Source organism: Garra rufa, chromosome 8 (assembly GCF_049309525.1).
Source record: "Garra rufa chromosome 8, GarRuf1.0, whole genome shotgun sequence".
NCBI classification, from domain to species: domain Eukaryota; kingdom Metazoa; phylum Chordata; class Actinopteri; order Cypriniformes; family Cyprinidae; genus Garra; species Garra rufa.
Genome location: NC_133368.1, coordinates 3,259,254 through 3,278,401, shown reverse-complemented (window position 1 = coordinate 3,278,401; position 19,148 = coordinate 3,259,254). Strand labels below are relative to the sequence as shown.

Sequence of the window (19,148 nt, the reverse complement as noted above, 5' to 3'; positions counted from 1 at the left end):
TAATTTTGTCAACTGCAAATGTGAAGAGAACCAGCATGTTCTGATCTTTCTGTGACTGATTCACCAGTGCACATTATATAAAAATTTAATAAAACTGGAAAGATTTGGATACTTTTCTCACTCTGCTACTAGGCCGTGCTTTGCCGCTGAAGAATGAAGGTTTTTTCAGGCCCAACTTTGATTGGTTGTTGAAACTCCCCTTTCAGGATAAAAGCCTCTGCCAGGGGTGCAAATTCAAATGTGCTTGCAGACTTTCAAGACAAGCTTCTTATCAATACTACCAGCAATAAAAAAGCATTTATAAGAACTATTTAACTGTGCACATGTCAGGGTTGTAATAGTAGTAATATATGCTCCAGACTTTTAAACATTTTATTTATAACATTAAGGCCCGGTTTCACAGACAGGGTTTAGACTAAGCCAGGATTAGGCCATAGTTCAATTAGGACAATTAAGTAATTTTTATAAACATGCTTGGAAAAAAACATTACAGGTGTGCATCTTGAGACAAAACAAAGGCACTGATATATTTTAAGATCAATCAGTGCAATTTTGTTTCAGTTGAAACAGCTCAGACTTACATTTTAGTCTAGGACTAGGCTTAAGCCTTGTCTGTGAAACCGGGGGAATATATACAATAATAGTCACATTCCTGTTCAACTGACACCGTCCTTCACATAACTGATGGAATTGTTGGTTGTTCCTCTTTAGCTCGACAAAAGCATTGCTACTGTTTCTGGATTACCGGAGTTATATGCAGTTAAACTCTGCGCAGTGAACCTAGTCCTAGGATTCATGTGAATGAAAGTTCAAAAGAGAAAAAAGAATTATGGAGTTGTGAATGATTTACTGTAATTTTATAGGTACTACTGACATTCAATTCAAACAGACACAATTATTCCAAAATATCACATTCTTTATTTAAACATTGCAAATATAACACTGAAAAATACACAGTCTTCCAAAGCTGGAACAGTGCATCTTCAGTATTTCTCCCAAGGCATTCCAGGTACTGCTCTAAAACGTAGGCGATCTTTGCTCACAATCCACGTTGTTACATAGAGGAAGTTGTTCCCTGAAAGAAGAAGAAAAAAAAAAGAAATTACACATTTGTAAAAGACAAACCCCCTAATGGAATACACAAACCTCTCAAAATCATAGTTGTCACGATTCAGACAGGAACACACGAACAACGACGTAGTAAAATGAAAAGTATTTAATAAATCCAACGGGCAATAGGCAGACACAGGAACTCAGAGTGGTACCATAAAAGACCAACAAGGATTGAGGGAAAAACACACACACTAAATACACAGACTGATTAACACATCCAGGTGAAAACAATGAGGGACAAACCAAAACACGCAGATCTGCGGGGGAAATGGGAGAAACCAACTAGAAAGTCCAGAGGTGTGACAATAGTGAAGTTCTTCTCTTACCATGAATTATCAGTCCCAGCGTGGCTGGCCTGCTCCTGTCCTTTAAACCACTAAGTCTTTTCGCGTTCCTTACACCCTTGCTGAACTAAATGCTAACTTAGACCAAATAAGTAAGCTGGCACTTGGGAAGCCTCCGAAATGGATTGATATCATTGCAAATTGGGAGAATCTGATGCAGATCGTGAATATGCAGGTAAAAGCCTGTGAAGGGCTGCTGTATGACGAGTCCCTGATGAAGAGTCTAAGAGAGATAGGATTTGATGTTGTGCTCTCTGATCCTTTCCTGCCATGTGGGTCCATCATTGCTTATTCCTTCTCACTTCCTGCCATTTACTTTTTGCATGGACTTCACTGTCAGCTTGATGAGGCAGCTGCTCAGTGTCCCTCGCCTCCATCTTTTGTCCCACGCTTCTTGACTGGTTACACAGATAAGATGATTTTCCCTCAGAGAGTAAGAAACATGCTTATGACAATTTTCAATAAGTACTTATGCCACAAACTTTTTGGCAGCTTTGATGAACTGGCCAGTCGATATCTGCAGAAGGACATTACGTACAAAGAGCTATTAGGTAACGGTGCAGTCTGGCTACTAAGGTACGACTTTGCCTTTGAGTATCCCAAACCACAAATGCCAAACATGGTCCAAATAGGGGGCATCAACTGTGCTAAGAAAGGTCCACTGACAAGGGTAAGATGGTAATGAACATTAAATTAACATGTTCTGTGTTGTCTGGTGCACAAAATGCAAATCGTTCACATTGTCTCCTATCTTTTACAAGTATGTAATGCACTTACTGATAAGACTTTATAGTTAAAAAAAAAAAATAGTGAAGTGTTAAGTGAAAAATATATAATGAAGATATATGCTAAAATACTGTAAATGTTTTTGTCTGTTTACAATTTAACCTTTAAATAAAAATCCTTTTACTGTTTTGGCTCCCAGGCATGTTACATCACACAATGTTCGTTAAACAGGACAACCAAGTTCTAGTTTATAATGCTCCAAATTCATTGGCACAAATGTAAGGACAAACTCATAAGTCCTGGGGCCTCATTTATAAAACTTTCTTACGCACTGATTTGATCTTAGAGTGTTCGTACGATCAAATCCACGTCAAAGTACAGATTTATAAAAAAAACGTCTTTGACGTGGAAAAGTACTTATCTTATGCCTGGTATTGCAGATAGTTCAGCCTCACTATAATTTGATTTCTTGCGCTCCTTTTTACTTGCCATTGTCACAGAGTTTTTGCTTTAGGAATGAGCTCATTTTATATGTTAATTAATTAAGCAGGGGCGTTTCGACGGCGGAACATTCAGCTGCACACAATTCCACGATCATTTGTGATTTATAACCGAATGACTGGCGTACGCATGGATTTCGTGGTACGTTCGTTTTCTCTGAATCGCTCTTACGATCAAATCAGAAAAGTTCTTAGATAAAATCAAGGATGGTTTCTACGCAAGTCTTTATAAATGAGGCCCCATGTGTTGTGAATTGGGCGGAAACCTTTCATGGGAAGTTCTCCTGTTTGCAAATGTTAATAATCTACAAACAACTATCAGTGAATGAGATGCATAGATTTCTTCAGTGCAGTATATGGATTGAACCCATCCTACTATCTGTAAATATTGCAACCCCTTTGAATCTTGTTCTGACTTACTTTAAGGTGGTTACACTGCATGTGTTTTTCTTTCCGAATCCTTCACACCACTAGTGAAATGGCTAGCTTGTGGTTGCTCCTGGGTCTCTTACTTTCTAGTTCAGCTCAAGCTGGAAAACTGTTGGTTATACCATCAGATGGCAGTCACTGGTTAGGGTTGAAGCCTATTGTGGAGGAGCTGGGGAGGAGAGGAAACCAGGTGGTGGTTGTCATCCCAGAGGCGAGTCTGAGTATGGGTCCTTCAGAGCATACCACCACTTTGACATTTCCAGTGAACTACACAAAGGCTGAACTAGAAGCGAACTTAGCAGATGAATTCAACACCATTCTGAGCGTTGATATCTCTTCAGACCTGGCCAAGTTTCAGGCATTCTTTATCTCACTGGAAGTTCTCCAGATTTTTATATTGAGGAACGCAGAGGGTCTGCTCTTCAACAAGGACTTGATGAAGAAACTGCAAGATTACAACTTTGATGTGATTCTCACAGATCCATTCGAGCCTGTAGGAGCAATTGCTAGTGAATATCTCTCCATTCCAGCTATTTAAATGCTAATAAACCATCCTTGTGGTGTTGACGCTCTTGCCAGTCAGTGTCCAGTTCCAGCTTCTTATGTTCCACAAGCTTTTACTCACTTGACTGACCGCATGAATCTTTGGCAAAGAAGTGTGAACCTGTTAAGGACTCTGCTTCAGCCCATGGCTTGTGGGCGCATGTTTGCTCGTGCAGATGAGATCGCCTCACATGTACTTAAGAGAAAAGCATCAATGGTGGAGATCATGAGCCGTGCAGCTCTATGGTTATTGTGTTTCGACTTTGCTGTGGAATTCCCACGCCCAGTGATGCCAAACATGGTCATGATTGGAGCGACTGTTAGCCAGAAAACCAAACCTCTATCACAAGTGAGTCTTTATTGTTCAGTTCTTAATAGGCTTACGATAATAATAGATGCTGTATCAACAACTAGTTTTAGTAGAATAGAAAAGTACCAGCAATGCATACATTTCCAGTAAGACAGGACAAGCAAGCTTTTTAAACAATATCTGTGAAGAACACTTAAAAGTCTCCACAAGTATAGTCTGAGAAGCTGTTGCTGATGTCTACAAATACTGTATCAGATGCTGGACCCTACTATACTACTCATACTTTTTTTGCTGCAATATCTTCATAACAGAAATACTGAGTGGTACGAAATTTTCGTATTCAGCAGTTTACTCCAAAAGCACTGAGACCTGTCACGTTTGTATCATTTTGCTTTTCTGTGTTTATCAGTCTGTGTATTAACTGTGGGAATTTTTCTTTGAGTCTTTCTACAGATTGTATAGATGCACAAGTAGGTGACACTTATGTATATAAAAATAGCCATGTTCTACTCTCATAGACAGTGATTACATTGATAGCTGAATACATAAGGGCTTACATTGTTCGTAGTAATCTCTTGACATTACTAGTAATTTGTGGCCTTGACTATTGTTAGTATTGTTGATGACAATGATAAATATGATGGCATTAAATTGGAATTAAGTGTGCATATGATTTTTTTTTATCTGACAGATAACCAAAAAGAAAAAGAGATAGATAATAGATTTGCTGTTAATTATGGTATGGATACATTTTGAATCTTTACTTGATGCTAGCAAGTATCTCCAGGTATTTTCTCTCTTTTTGCTCTTGTAGGCATTTTAATTATCAGCTCCCTTGTCCATTTTTTGTCAATGAATCAAAGCGAAAATGATTCAGTGTAAAAAAGTCCTCTGTAAACTTCCTAAGCATATTATTTCATTCAGAGTAGAATGCTCCCATTTTATTCAGAGTAGAACACCGCACCTCCTGTATGTGAAAGATCATTTCTTTGCGTGACTGCCTTGTGTTCCCATGTGTATAGGGAGGAGCTGGGAAAAGTCACTGAATTTGCACAGTATGTACAGTAAGGCAATCCTACTGCTGCCAGACCATTGTGACTTGCAGAATTGCTTTATAACAAACTCTGACAAACGTAAAGATAAAAAAGCAATAACTTTTTCTCTATTAATCTAGACCAAAGTTGATTTCTTAATACTCATGACAGTTCTCATGACTTGCTTGTGTGCTCTTGAAATAATTAACCCAGAGCTACATTTAACCTACTTGTTAGACTTTAAACTGCATTGTAATTATATCATGACAGAATGTAAAAGTCTGAGCTCATTCGTTGTGCTGCAGGCACATGCTACCAGTGACCTATGAACACTCATTTCCCTTTTGTCTAGTTTTGAGGCCCCTCCTCTTTTGAAAACATTGCCAGCCCTCTTAAATGTATCATAGTTCTGCTGTCTGCTGTATGAATGTTAAAAGGATGGTGAGAACGCTGACTGTTCCTGCTCTGGGGCTTCTAGCTTTGCTATGCTTGTTCTCCTCTGAGCCTGTGCAGGCTGGAAAGGTGCTTGTCGTGCCAGTGGATGGCAGCCATTGGTTGAGCATGAAGATCCTGGTGGAAGAGCTTTCTCAGAAGGGGACATGAGATGGTGGTCCTGGTCCCTGAAACCAGCATTCTGATTGGAAAGTCTGACTATTACACCACTAAGTCTTTTCGTGCGCCTTTTACCCTTGCTGATCTGAAGGCCAACTTGGACAAAATAGAGAAGAATGCTTTAGAGAAGCCTCCAAAATTGACTGATATTGTTAAGACTGTGGGAAACCTGGTTGAGTTCTTGAATATGCATGTGAAAGCCTGTGAATGGATGTTGTATGACGAGTCCCTGATGAAGAGTCTTAGAGAAACAGGATTTGATGTTGTGCTCACTGATCCTTTCTTGCCCTGTGGGTCCATCATTGCTGATTCCCTCTCAATTCCCACTGTTTACTTCCTGCGTATGATCCCCTGCCTGCTTGATGTGGAAGCCAGCCATTGTCCCTCACCTCCGTCTTTTGTACCACGCTTCTTGACTGGTTTCTCAGATAAGATGACTTTCCATCAAAGAGTAGAAAACACGCTTATGACAGTTTTTGATGCTTTCCTATGCCGCAAACTGTTTGCTGGCACTGATGAGCTGGCCAGTAGATATCTGCAGAAGGAAACTACATACAAAGAGCTATTAGGTAACGGTGCAATCTGGCTTCTAAGGTACGACTTTGCCTTTGAGTATCCCAAACCTCAAATGCCAAACATGGTCCAAATAGGGGGCATCAACTGTGCTAAGAAGGGTCCACTGACAAAGGTAAGATGTTAATAAACATAGCCATTCTCAGTTGTTTAAGTTGACTGGTTGATTGAAATTGGCAGCGTTTTTTATGTAAATTCATCAAGCTTGAGCAGTTAAAGCTTTTAGGTCATGTTTGCAGTAGGCTATTTAGACACTAAAATATATTATTCATTGCATTTTCTGACAACTAAAGAGGACTATAGGCTACTCTATGTAATCCATGCCCAAAGCCTTGCAGGTTAGATTTGTTGGTCAAATAAGAAGCTGTTGGTCCAGGTCAGCATGACTTAATTCATTTTGATGCATGAATTTATGTGCAGTAATACAACATGTGATTTTCCCTGTACTTTGAAAGAGGCGTGTTACATCACATGATGTTCATTAAATATGTACAGTTAAGCAGGGCTTTATTTTTCAACTTTGACCACTGTAATCTTCAAGAGGTAGTGAGGTTCCCCTTTGTGTTTATAACATGACGCACCAAGGAAATAGAGACGTTTTTTGTAACATTGTGCACTGTAAGCAAAAAGAGTTAATTCTTCTATTACCAAGAGGTAGATCTGTTTATATGTTAATAACTAAAACAAGTGAACTCAGAGTGTTAGGTCAAAGAAAACCATTGCTAATTGTTTCAGTATGCTGCCTTCAAAGTTTGAACATGCAGGTTAACGTGGGTATCTGTGTGTCTGGAAAAGGAAGGAAGGAAAGGGGGAGTTTATAAACAAAGCCTGCTCCACTGTGTGATTATGAAGTCTGTAAACAAGACATTAACAGAGGCCAGAGACGGGACAAAATAAAGACAGATGCAAAAAGGACAGACAGACGCATCAGCAGAGAAAATACAGTAAAGGGAGAGCTAGCTCACTGTTTAAGATGCTTGAAATATTGGAAGAAAATTCTAAACATTGAATTTGGGGGGTGGAGGTCTGTACGAATGTAGCTCTGAAAGGAACTGACCATCTTCAGAAACACTTCGATAACATTTTCTATAATACATGTTATAGCAGTGTTTACCTGCTTTGTTTACAGCGGTAAGCAAGGAAACTCTATTTTGCAGCTTTTGCACCACCTGCTGTCAGAGAGCAAATTAGCATTTTTGGCATAATTTCACAAAGCTGAAGTCAGAAAACACGTTGTTATGCGTACCTGATGTTCCAAATCTGTGTGTGCGTGTATTTTGAATGACTGTGCTGTCGAACTGGAACAAAAAATGCCCTGCTGACATCTGTTCTCTGTTTAGGAACTGGAAGAGTTTGTGAACGGTTCTGGAGAGCATGGGTTTGTGGTCTTCACTCTGGGGTCCATGGTGTCACAGTTACCTGAGGCTAAAGCCAAAGAGTTCTTTGAGGCATTCAGGCAGATACCTCAGAGGGTAAGTATGAATAAATAAATAAATAAATAAATAGAAGACTACATTGGAAAGCTTAAATGTAATTAAAATGAAAAAGGTTGTTTAGGACAGTATTGGGTTTAAGTAAGGTTAGGCATATATATTTGTGAAACATGCTCTTCATGATTCTCTTTGATTGGTAGGTGCTATGGAGGTACACTGGACCAGTCCCTGAAAATGCTCCAAAGAATGTCAAACTGATGAAGTGGCTGCCACAAAATGATCTTTTGGGTTTGTGTATATTTTACTTTGACTTCTAACCAAATTTTTCTAATTAGAATTATTTATTTTTTTGCCATTGCTGACAAGAGTCAGAAAGTGCATGATGTTTGCTGCTGACAAACTAATACATTGCATGTGTTGTCCTTTACATTGTAGGCCATCCTAAGGTTAAGGCTTTTATTACACATGGTGGATCGCATGGAATCTATGAAGGAATCTGTAATGGGGTGCCAATGGTGATGCTTCCTCTGTTTGGCGACCAAGGGGATAATGTTCAGCGCTTAGTGTCTCGAGGGGTTGCAGAAACCCTGAGTATTTTTGATCTGACCTCAGAAAAACTGCTGGTTGCATTGAGAAAGGTCATCAATGACAAAAGGTAAGCATAAGAATCATGTTCAGTCTGTGCATTCATGCAGCATTTAATATGGATCCCAAGTGGAATATTAGTCTATATTTAGAGTACTTTACTGAATACCAAATTTTGTTCAGCTTTCATTTCTTTTAATTATTTGTGAAATTTACTAGCGATTTTTGAGTATATCATATGTTATCAGTATGTAGATTATTGTAAAGCTTGCAGTCCTTTTAAACATTTAAACATACTTCCTCCATCTTTGACTCAACAGCTACAAGGAGAAGATGGCAGAGCTTTCAGCTATTCACAGAGACCGTCCCATTGAGCCTCTGGACCTGGCTGTGTTCTGGACTGAGTTTGTTATGAGACACAAAGGGGCAGCGCATCTCAGACCTGCAGCCCACGAGCTGAACTGGATTCAGTATCATTCTCTGGACGTCATTGGCTTTCTCCTTCTCATTCTAGTGACTGTTATTTGTGTGACTCTCAAAAGCTGCATGTTCTGTTTCAGGAAATGCTGCAAGACGACTCAGAAAAAGAAGAGGGAGTAGATATATTAAATCAATGTTTTGTCCTGTTTTGGTAATTGTTTAGAGCAGGGGTGGGGAACTTGATCCAACCCTAATCAAACACACCTGAACAGGCTAATCAACATCTTTAGGATACGGGTTGGTATTTATTTTATTTTTTTCATGGTTGGAGCTAAACTCTGCAGGGACACCGGCCCTCGAGGATCAAGGTTCCCAACCCCTGGTTTAGAGACTTGTTTAATCTGTGTTTTTATAACTTGATTTTATACCTCCTTGATCTGGATTAATGACTTGAATAAAGCCTCACAAAACTACTGAGTGTGTCAGGTAAACATTTACATTTTTTGTACAGGTTCATTTATGACTGGCTATGTTATTTCAAATCAGAATAAACTAATTCATAGTTATAAGACATATATGTAAAAGACTTATAGACAGTATTTTAACTAATTGTTGAAACTTTCATCATTAATCATTTTGCTTGGTTATCTCTAAAGCTCCTGTTACAGATAATTAGTTTTAGATAAAATGACATAATGGTGCTTTGCAAGCAGTGGTGGACAGTTACTGTACTTTAGTACATTTTTCAAGTTTTATTTTGAGTAACTTTTACTTTTACTTTACTACATTTAATGAAACATACTGCTACTCCTTATAAATTATCACGTGCTTCGAGATGCACAAGCGGTGTCTGATTCATGGACAAACTGATTCTTTTCAGTGAACTTGTTAAATCGGTTCACCAAACGATTAATTTATGAATTAGACTGATCCTATTGCAGCTGTTCTCGAGTCGACAGGTCACTGATTCAAATGAGCCGTTTAGAGCGAGTCTCCAGTGAACTATATTCACAAGTTGATTTGTGTACTTCGTCCACCACTGTTTGCAAGTGTTTTTGAAAATTACTTAGTAGGTGCCTTCATACAGTTGCTAACTGTTAAGTCACTGACTAACAAAGCATTGATAAAAGGAACCAGGCACATGATTTAGTATCAATATGCAACAGGCTTTATTGATTTAAAACAGGAGAATTTTATTGCAAATCCTCATTCAGGGTAAATGACAAGGGTTATAAAACACTACTAATTATTAAACAATATGTGTGAGTAAGATCAATTTGTTTTCGGTTCATAAACAAATGTTTCTAGCAGCAATCAGCATATAAGAAATATTTCTGAAGGATCAATGTGGTGTGACACTAAAGATAGCATTTTTTTTCTGACAATCAGTTACATTTAGCAGTTGCCATCAAAGGAATACATTTAAAATAGGAAAAGGTTATTTTAAACTTTAATAATTTTACAATATTACAGTTTTACGTTATTTTTTATCAAATAAATGCAGCCTTGGTTAGCATAAGAGACTTCTATAAAACAGAAAATCTTGGATCTTACTGAAAGGTGACATTTTTCAGAACGTATGAGTGATCATTTAATGCACAAACTTACCTTTGGAATCACCTGTGATTAGCTATGAATTAAAAAACGGAGACAATATATAGTATGTTTTTTTTTAATTGTTGTGGGTTTCATAAACTAATGTTATATTAATAATAAAAATAATAATAAAAATAAAAATAAAGGTAACTTGCAAACAGCAAACAAATCAATGGTATAATATTATAAAACAGCATTATAAAAATATTACTTTATAAACCACATTTTTAAGAGCTTTGGTACACTGGACTGGAGCATAAGGAGAAAATGCTCAGCAATGCTGTTGACTGATGAAATTTGTCTTTATGCGTAAAAACACCAGAACACCAGAAGGACATGTAAACAACATTAAAATTGTTTCACTAATTATGGTCTTAAGGTTTAGTATTTTGCATAGTGCATAAATCAAACTCTAACCAGCTGTGGAAGGTCCACACCCACAGTAGAGTAAACACTAGGGTCTATGTCAGCATGATTCATCATGTCTGGTAACAAAAACAAAACTGTGTGCAATTTAAAAAAAAAAAATTCAAAATAAAGTTGCTTAAAAAAAATTAAAAATTTGGGTTACAGTGAGGCGCTTACAAGGACGTGAAAGGGGCCAATGTAAATAATAAAATATAAAGCCTAGATAAATACATAATAAAATATATCAATACATATAATATGTTAACATTTACATTTTCTGTCAAATTATATATCATTTTACAACTTTACAACCAAAAACAGTACAACTACTTTCAAAAAAATATTTGATTTATAAATCAGACAAAACAATTATTAGTCTTTTTTTTATATATAAAATCAAATGTAATCATAATGAGTGCCTCACCATTACCTCAAAAATGAGCGGTGAGTTGAATTATTACAAAATGAGGTAATTACAAAAATGCCCACTGTTTAAAAAAAACTGTCAAAGTTCATTTGTACACTGGCTTTATCTTTGAAAAGAAAAAAAAAAGAGCCACACCTTCTTGGTTTTCCAGTCCTCCACTCACTCCCCTGTCATGTATCTGGTCTGTCTTCTCATCATGCACTCTTGCACACACATTCTGGACTGCAATCCCCATAAGCCACTGCACCAATCACTGCACACAGCTGCTCCTCGTTTCCCACTGAACTGATTGCTGCATACACCTGTTTATCATTTACCCACATGCATTTAAGCCACTCACACACACAGCCACCTTGCGAAGTCTTATCGTTCCATATGGTCGTTATTCTAAGCGTTTCTCTCTGTGTTGGATTCTCTGTGTATGACTCTGGACTGTGTACCCCGTTGACGATTCCTGCTTCCTGCCATTGCGACCATTGCCTGTCTATTGAACTGTTTCCCGGATTACCTACGTTGTTCCTGTTTTCTGGTGATTATTCTGGCCTGTTGACGATTCTCAATAAATGCTGCAAATGGATCCGCACGTCTCAGTCTGACTCCCTGTGACAGAAGACTTCGCCACTACAAGGATCCAGCAGCGAGTATGGTGTCATCCGGTTCCAGCACGAACACCACTGTACAGATCATGCGTCTCAAGCAGGATGAGCGGACTATTGAGGAGTATGCGATGGACTTCATCGAATTGGCTAATCAGTCGACTATGGAGGAACAGTGCCTGATGATTTTCTTTCGGGGAGGACTCTTAGAGCCATTGGCTTCCCTCATGCCAATGTGTGAACCTGGCTGGACTCTGCAATATTATATAGATCTTGCTCTTTTGTTGTGTGGCTCTCCTTTTACTGTGGGAATTGTGGAAGAGAACCATCTTCCCACAGAAAGTTCCAGCTCAGAGCCACAGCATAAGATGGCCGCCCCTCCCGAGCCTGTTCACAAGATGGCCACTAGCCCAGAATCACAACACCCACATTTCACCACGGCTTGGCAAAGATTCATGTCCAGCCTAGAGGACCCACCACTACTGTCAGCACGAACAGTCGGTCTCTTACGGTCAGCACCTGCCAAAGCAGCGACCTCATATCCTGAGTCAAGCCAAAACACGACCGCACAGTCTGAGCGCCCTCCAGTGACTGCGCCGCCAGAGCGCCCTCCAGTGACCGCTCGCTCAGAGCCTGCTCTTCCAGAGTCTCCGCTGGAGACGCCCAGCCCTCCTGAATCTCCGCTGGGGTCGTCCAGTTCTCCAGAGCCCGCTCCTCAAGAGCATCGTCCAGAGCCCGCTCCTCAAGAGCGTCGTCCAGAGCCCGCTTCACAAGAGCGTCGTCCAGAGCCCGCTTCACAAGAGCGTCGTCCAGAGCCCGCTCCTCAAGACAGCCTTCCAGAGACTCCGCTGGTTCAGCCCAGCCTTCCAGAGACTCCGCTGGTTCCGCCCAGCCTTCCAGAGACTCCGCTGGTTCAGCCCAGCCTTCCACAGCCTCCGCTGGTTCAGCCCAGCCTTCCAGAGTCTCCGCTGGTCCCGCCCGGCCTTCCAGAGTCTCCGCTGGTCCCGCCCGGCCTTCCAGAGTCTCCGCTGGTCCCGCCCGGCCTTCCAGAGTCTCCGCTGGTCCCGCCCGGCCTTCCAGAGTCTCCGCTGGTCCCGCCCGGCCTTCCAGAGTCTCCGCTGGTCCCGCCCGGCCTTCCAGAGTCTCCGCTGGTCCCGCCCGGCCTTCCAGAGTCTCCGCTGGTCCCGCCCGGCCTTCCAGAGTCTCCGCTGGTCCCGCCCGGCCTTCCAGAGTCTCCGCTGGTCCCGCCCGGCCTTCCAGAGTCTCCGCTGGTCCCGCCCGGCCTTCCAGAGTCTCCGCTGGTCCCGCCCGGTCTTCCAGAGCCTCCGCTGGTTCCGCCCGGCCTTCCAGAGCCTCCGCTGGTTCCATCCAGTTGTCCTGAGATTCCTGTCTGCCCGGTTCTGCTCAAGGAGGCCATGCATGGACTGTGTGGGTTCCCACCCACCCTCCCTGCTGCTCCAGTTCCGCCACCTGTCTCCTGACAGTCCCTCTGCTCACCCACATCCCACCTTCGGTGCAGAGGACTTGCCGTGGGACTGCCAGTCTCCATCGGCGTCCAGACTGAAGGACCCCTCACCATCACCTCCAGTCTCAGAGTCCTGGACTCCACCTCGGCCCTCCGACCCTGCGGCTCCACCCCGGCTCTGTGCTCCCTCGTCTCCGTTGTCGGCCGTCGGCCCACCAGCTCCTCCGGGCTCCATCGTCTCTCCGGCTCCGCCCCGGTCAGTCGTCGCCCCACCTTCGCCTCTGGACTCTACTCCTCCGGCTGCGCCTCGTCACTCCGTCCTGCCGGCTCTGTGGACCTCCTCCCTCCCGTGGGCACAGCCTCGATCCTCTGTCACTCCGGCTCCGCTGCGTACCTCCGGACCTCCATCTCCGCCGGGGTCGCCAGAGCCTTGGGTTCCGCCTTGGCCCTCCGAAACCTCTGTGTCGCCCAGGACCATCGACTCTCCGGTTCCGCCTCGGGCTCCACCTCCGTCGGTCGGCCCCATGCAGGAGCCAACCCTTCCTCCATCATGGCTTCTCCCTCCGTCGGCTCCGCCTCAGTTCGGGGTTCCAGTACCCCTACATGGACCTGGCCCTCCATCCCTCCCCCTGTTACGCCTCCGCTCCACCACCCTCCAGGTTGTATTAGGTGGTTAGAGCGTCTGGAAGCCGCTCCTTGGGGAGGGGCTCTGTCATGTATCTGGTCTGTCTTCTCATCATGCACTCTTGCACACACATTCTGGACTGCAATCCCCATAAGCCACTGCACCAATCACTGCACACAGCTGCTCCTCGTTTCCCACTGAACTGATTGCTGCATACACCTGTTTATCATTTACCCACATGCATTTAAGCCACTCACACACACAGCCACCTTGCGAAGTCTTATCGTTCCATATGGTCGTTATTCTAAGCGTTTCTCTCTGTGTTGGATTCTCTGTGTATGACTCTGGACTGTGTACCCCGTTGACGATTCCTGCTTCCTGCCATTGCGACCATTGCCTGTCTATTGAACTGTTTCCCGGATTACCTACGTTGTTCCTGTTTTCTGGTGATTATTCTGGCCTGTTGACGATTCTCAATAAATGCTGCAAATGGATCCGCACGTCTCAGTCTGACTCCCTGTGACATCTCCTCTGTAGTACAGCTGATTTTTTTTCTTAATATCATCAAGTTTTCATTCATGATATCATTCTCAAATGTCAGATACATTTCTAGACTGTTTATAGCAAACAGTGATTTCTCTGCAGACTTTTTTTTTCTTGGTTGCCCTTTTGTGTTTGTTGCTTTCTATAACTTTTTCTCTCACGGCTAATTTCTATTTCGATGTTCATTCATGAGTAACTTTGAAATAGACGGGCAACTACTGTTTGAGAACATTCTGCTGCTGTTCAAATATAATATTAGAAATTATATTTCATATTTAAATGTACACTATCCTTTTATAAACACAAACACATAAAAATAACAGTGATGAGAAGTACCAAGTACTAAGAGGAAAAAAAGCATCCACAGTGTCGCAAGTTCTTCTGTTTGAGGGATTAGACTTTCAATCATTTCAGTTAAATTCAATTTAAACTATAAAGCAACTCTCCAAAGTATTTTATGTTTTTACTCGTGTCTGCTTCTTATCTAGATGGACCTAGAAAAATCATGAATGAGAAGGTGGAGCGAGCATATTGCGTAATCACCATGAACCAATGGCAGTTCGAGGGTGTTTATCAACCGGCGCAAAGTTTTCCGGTAGTGCTTTGAGGGTGTGGTTTTCCACGAACGAGTGGAAGGTGGATTACACGCTTTTGTGGCCCTGTCTTCTTTGTTGAGCGTAATAACATCTCCTAGAATTTCAACCAACTCTTGTGGACACTACCAGCTCATAGACTTGAAATTATTTTTGATTATAAATGATATGGTTGGTTGTCAAAATGGTTGCTTCTGTATTGTTCTTGTGTCTTTTCTACCTGGGATCAGCAGAGGCTGGGAAGTTATTGGTGATTCCAGCATTTGGCAGCCACTGGCGAGAGAGAAAGCCTTTGGTGGAGGAGCTTGGCTGTTCCACAACCTTTAACTCATTTTACTGACCGCATTCTGATTCAAGAACATCTTAAAGACATCTAATAGACATCTATTTGACAACTGATGGGAAACGTTAGATGTATTGCAGATGAGCAAACTACCTCTTTCAGGTGTCTTGCAGATGTGAATGCAGATGTCAAATAGACGTCTCCGAGATGTATGTGTGCTATCAGGGTAAGGACTCTGATTCAGCCTACGGCTTGTGGGCGTTTCTTTGCCCGTGCAGATGAGATCCGCCCACATGTACTTCAGAGAAAAACATCAATGGTGGAGATCATGAGCCGTGCAGCTCCCTGGTTTCTGTATTTTGACTTTGTGTTTGAATTACCTCGTCCATTGATGCCTAACATTATCATCATTGGAGGAATGGACAACAAGAAAGCAGCACCTTTGTCTAATAGCGCCACCATGTGTCTAAAAATTAAATGATTTAGAGTGCTATAATATTGTAGCCTGTTCTTTTAAATATTAACGGTTCTTTCAAAAGTAAATAAATAAATGGAAATTGTACATTAAAGGTATCTAGCCAAACATGAACGTATTAAATGTTTCTACATTGAATTGTGAACACTTTCTCACTAACTTTTGAAGTTTTTAAAGCAGTCTGTTTAGACACTCTTTTCTCAGTGTCCTGACTATAAGGAACACCACTTGAGCTATATTAATTTGCTTAGTGGATATTTAATCACATACTACATTTAATAAACAGCGGTATTGTAACAATTTCAGTTTTCAAACTGCTGTTCTGCTAAACTGTTTTTCTTAAGTTTTGGCTGCAACCAAGAAAAACTCAACTAGGTTTTTCTTTCAACATGTAACTACTAGCATCATACCTGTGCCATCAGAGCATGAAGAGAACATGCCTTTTGTCAAATAACCAGAACATTTCACATAGTTTGGGTCCCCACTGCAGTGCAAACATGGCCATGCACAATTTATAAAAGATGATAAGTAATTAATGTGATTGCAAAAATGTGCTTGGTTGATGTGTTTTGTTTGCTGGAGTACTCACATCAGCTCAAAGTCTTTCTTCTGTCTATAAATGGTCTTTGTAAACAGAATCTATATAGTTTTTTTATTTGTTATATAAAATGAAAACATAACTTGATAATTGTGCAGTTGTGTGGAAGAGAATTAGATGAGAAAATTAGATAAATTGGTGTCTTAAAAATAGTATAACAAGTATACTTTGCAAGGTCCAAACTCAGTGTATAGTCTATCTTATCATACCCTTTCTGTAAAATCTACAATAAAAAAAGTTAAAAAATGCATATAGTGGCACCAAAAAAGGCTCACTGTAAAATAATTTTGTCAACTGTTCTGGTCTTGCTGTGAATGATTCATCAGTGCACATTATATATAAATAAATAAAACTGGAAAGATTTGGATACTTTTCTTACTTTGTTATTAAGGCCGTGCTTTGCCGCTAAAGAATGAATGTTGTGATCTTTTCAGGCCCAACTTTGATTAGTTGTTGAAACTCAAGACAAGCTTCTTATCAATACTTTCAGCAAACCTTGCTGATTATGAATGACAGGATTTTTAGGCTGTACAGATGTTCTTTAATCTTTGCAGATTGTTGCAAAAAGTTAAAAATGAACAAGAAGCATTTATAAGAAATATTTAACTGTGCAAATGTCAGGGTTGCCCAATAATATTTGCCCCACACTTTATTTTATTGATAACACAAGTTTTACATTTAACAAGAACAAGAAGCATAAGAAATGTTTAACTCGTGAGTCTGTTCCCCTTTTGTTCAGTTAAAACTTTGCAAAAGCATTGCTTCTGTTTCTGTGAACGTAGTCTTTGGGTTCATATTAATGAATATGTCAAATAGTGCCACCACGTGTCTAAAAAAGTAAATGATTTAGAGTGTTATAATACTGCAGCCTGTTAATTTAAATATTAACTGTTCTTTCAAAAGTAAATACATAAATAGAAATATTACACACAAATATGACATCTAGCCAGTGAGTGAAAGTAATAAATGTTTTTACACTGAATTGTGTTTTGCAACTGAGCAGACAGTGGAAATTTTCTCATCTAATTTTTGAAGTCTATAAAGCAATCTGTTTAGACATTATTTTCTCAGTGTCCTGACTATGTACTTTAAAGGAGAACTCCGGTGTGATATTGACCTAAAGTGTATTGAATCATGATACCGAGTGTGAACGTACCTTGCATATCTCATCTCGTCTTGTCCACTGCTGTCCGAAATCTGGGGTCAGTTAGCCGATGCTCACAACAGGTTATCAATGAGAGTCAATGGGGCATCGAAGTAGTCATGTAAATAAATCACTGTTTTACACCATTTACAAGGCACAAAGTAGCTCCACACTTCATTGGTAGACTTCCAAGGGCCCTGACATTTAAAACGAGACATTGAGAACTCATAAAAAGCACCGGTAGTTTATTTATGAGAAGATTTATACAGACAGTAACTGCAAGAAGTTAAGCGATCGCCGCCATCTTGAATGTAGTCACGATAAGTCGAGTGACGAGACGAGTCTACCAATGAAGTGTGGAGCTACTTTGTGCTACTTAAATGTAATTAAAATGAAAACAGTTGTTTAGGACTGTAACACAAGGGAGCCCTTACCCAGTACAGATTGTTACTTCTCCCTCTGCAGCTTCTCTGGTTACTTCCTGTTTGGCAGTCATATAAAGAAGGCCATGCCAATCAGGAGGTTGTGAAGAATTGTTTTGCCCATGGGGACTCTACCAAGTGTTTTCTCTGTTTTCATTTGCCTTGTCTTGTTTCTTAGCCATAGCCATAGTCATAGCCATAGTCATAGTCTTAATCATAGTCTTAGTCTTGCCTTGTTGCATTGTTTTATTTAATTTGTTCCCTTGCCCTCTTGGATTTTGAAAAATTGGTATTGCTAACAAGAGTCAGAAGGTGTATGATGTTTGAAGTGTCATGCCATATTACAGTTGAATACAAAATCAGCTGCTTACAAACTATTACATTGCATGTGTTGTCCTTTACATTGTAGGCCATCCTAAGGTTAAGGCTTTTATTACACATGGTGGATCGCATGGAATCTATGAAGGAATCTGTAATGGGGTGCCAATGGTGATGCTTCCTCTGTTTGGTGACCAAGGGGATAATGTTCAGCGCTTAGTTTCTCAAAGAGTTGCAGAAACCCTGAGTATTTTTGATCTGACCTCAGAAAAACTGCTGGTTGCATTGAGAAAGGTCATCAATGACAAAAGGTAAACATTAGAATCATGTTCAGTCTGTGCATTTTCAATATTGAACCAAAATGAAATATTAGTCTATATTTTAGAGTACTGACTTGTACTGTATTATACTGAATTCCATGTTTTATTCAGCTTCCATTTCTTTGTGATTATTTGTAAAATTTACTAGCAATTTCTGTTTGAAAATAGTTTCAGTGTATATCGTACACCAAAATGTTTTTGCAGTGTGTTGATTATTGTTTTGAATCCATCAACATATAAACATACTTCCTAAATCTTTGACTCCACAGCTACAAGGAGAAGATGACAGAGCTTTCAGCTATTCACAGAGACCGTCTCATTGAGCCTCTGGACCTGGGGTCCGTTCTTCGTACCTCGCTAACTAAGTTAGCTGGATTTGATTGTTGACGATTTCGCGTGATCTTGGATCATTCGGTTCTTCGACGCTCATCCGGGACTTGCTGTCATAGCAACAGATCCGTAAGCGTAAACCTGCTCTGGAGCAGACTTACTTTATGTAAACAGGATTAGATCGCGGACACTCAGTTATGTCTGCTTCATTTATACGAAAGCAACAGCGATATTTGCCCAATTAATTTGTACTATTATATTACAAGTCAAAGATGACCGCACATATATGTGATGCAGGGTAATTTTTTTTTTTTTTTAAATGCAGTCTGTTGTTTGAAAAGTGCATATGTCACTTAAACATAGTTTGTGTAGTTTGTGTAACA

The 19,148-nt window shown here is 40.6% G+C and overlaps 1 protein-coding gene across 1 annotated transcript; it reads left to right on the top strand.

Annotated features, from left to right (window-relative positions):
- The first annotated feature begins 5,414 nt into the window (after positions 1–5,414).
- LOC141340448 (UDP-glucuronosyltransferase-like) lies at positions 5,415–9,095 on the top strand. Its single transcript, XM_073845411.1, is given in 6 exon segments — positions 5,415–5,593; positions 5,595–6,299; positions 7,525–7,656; positions 7,818–7,905; positions 8,053–8,272; positions 8,523–9,095. Coding segments are annotated over 6 exon segments (1,596 nt in total). The 5' UTR covers positions 5,415–5,422; the 3' UTR covers positions 8,803–9,095.
- The last annotated feature ends 10,053 nt before the right edge of the window (positions 9,096–19,148 follow it).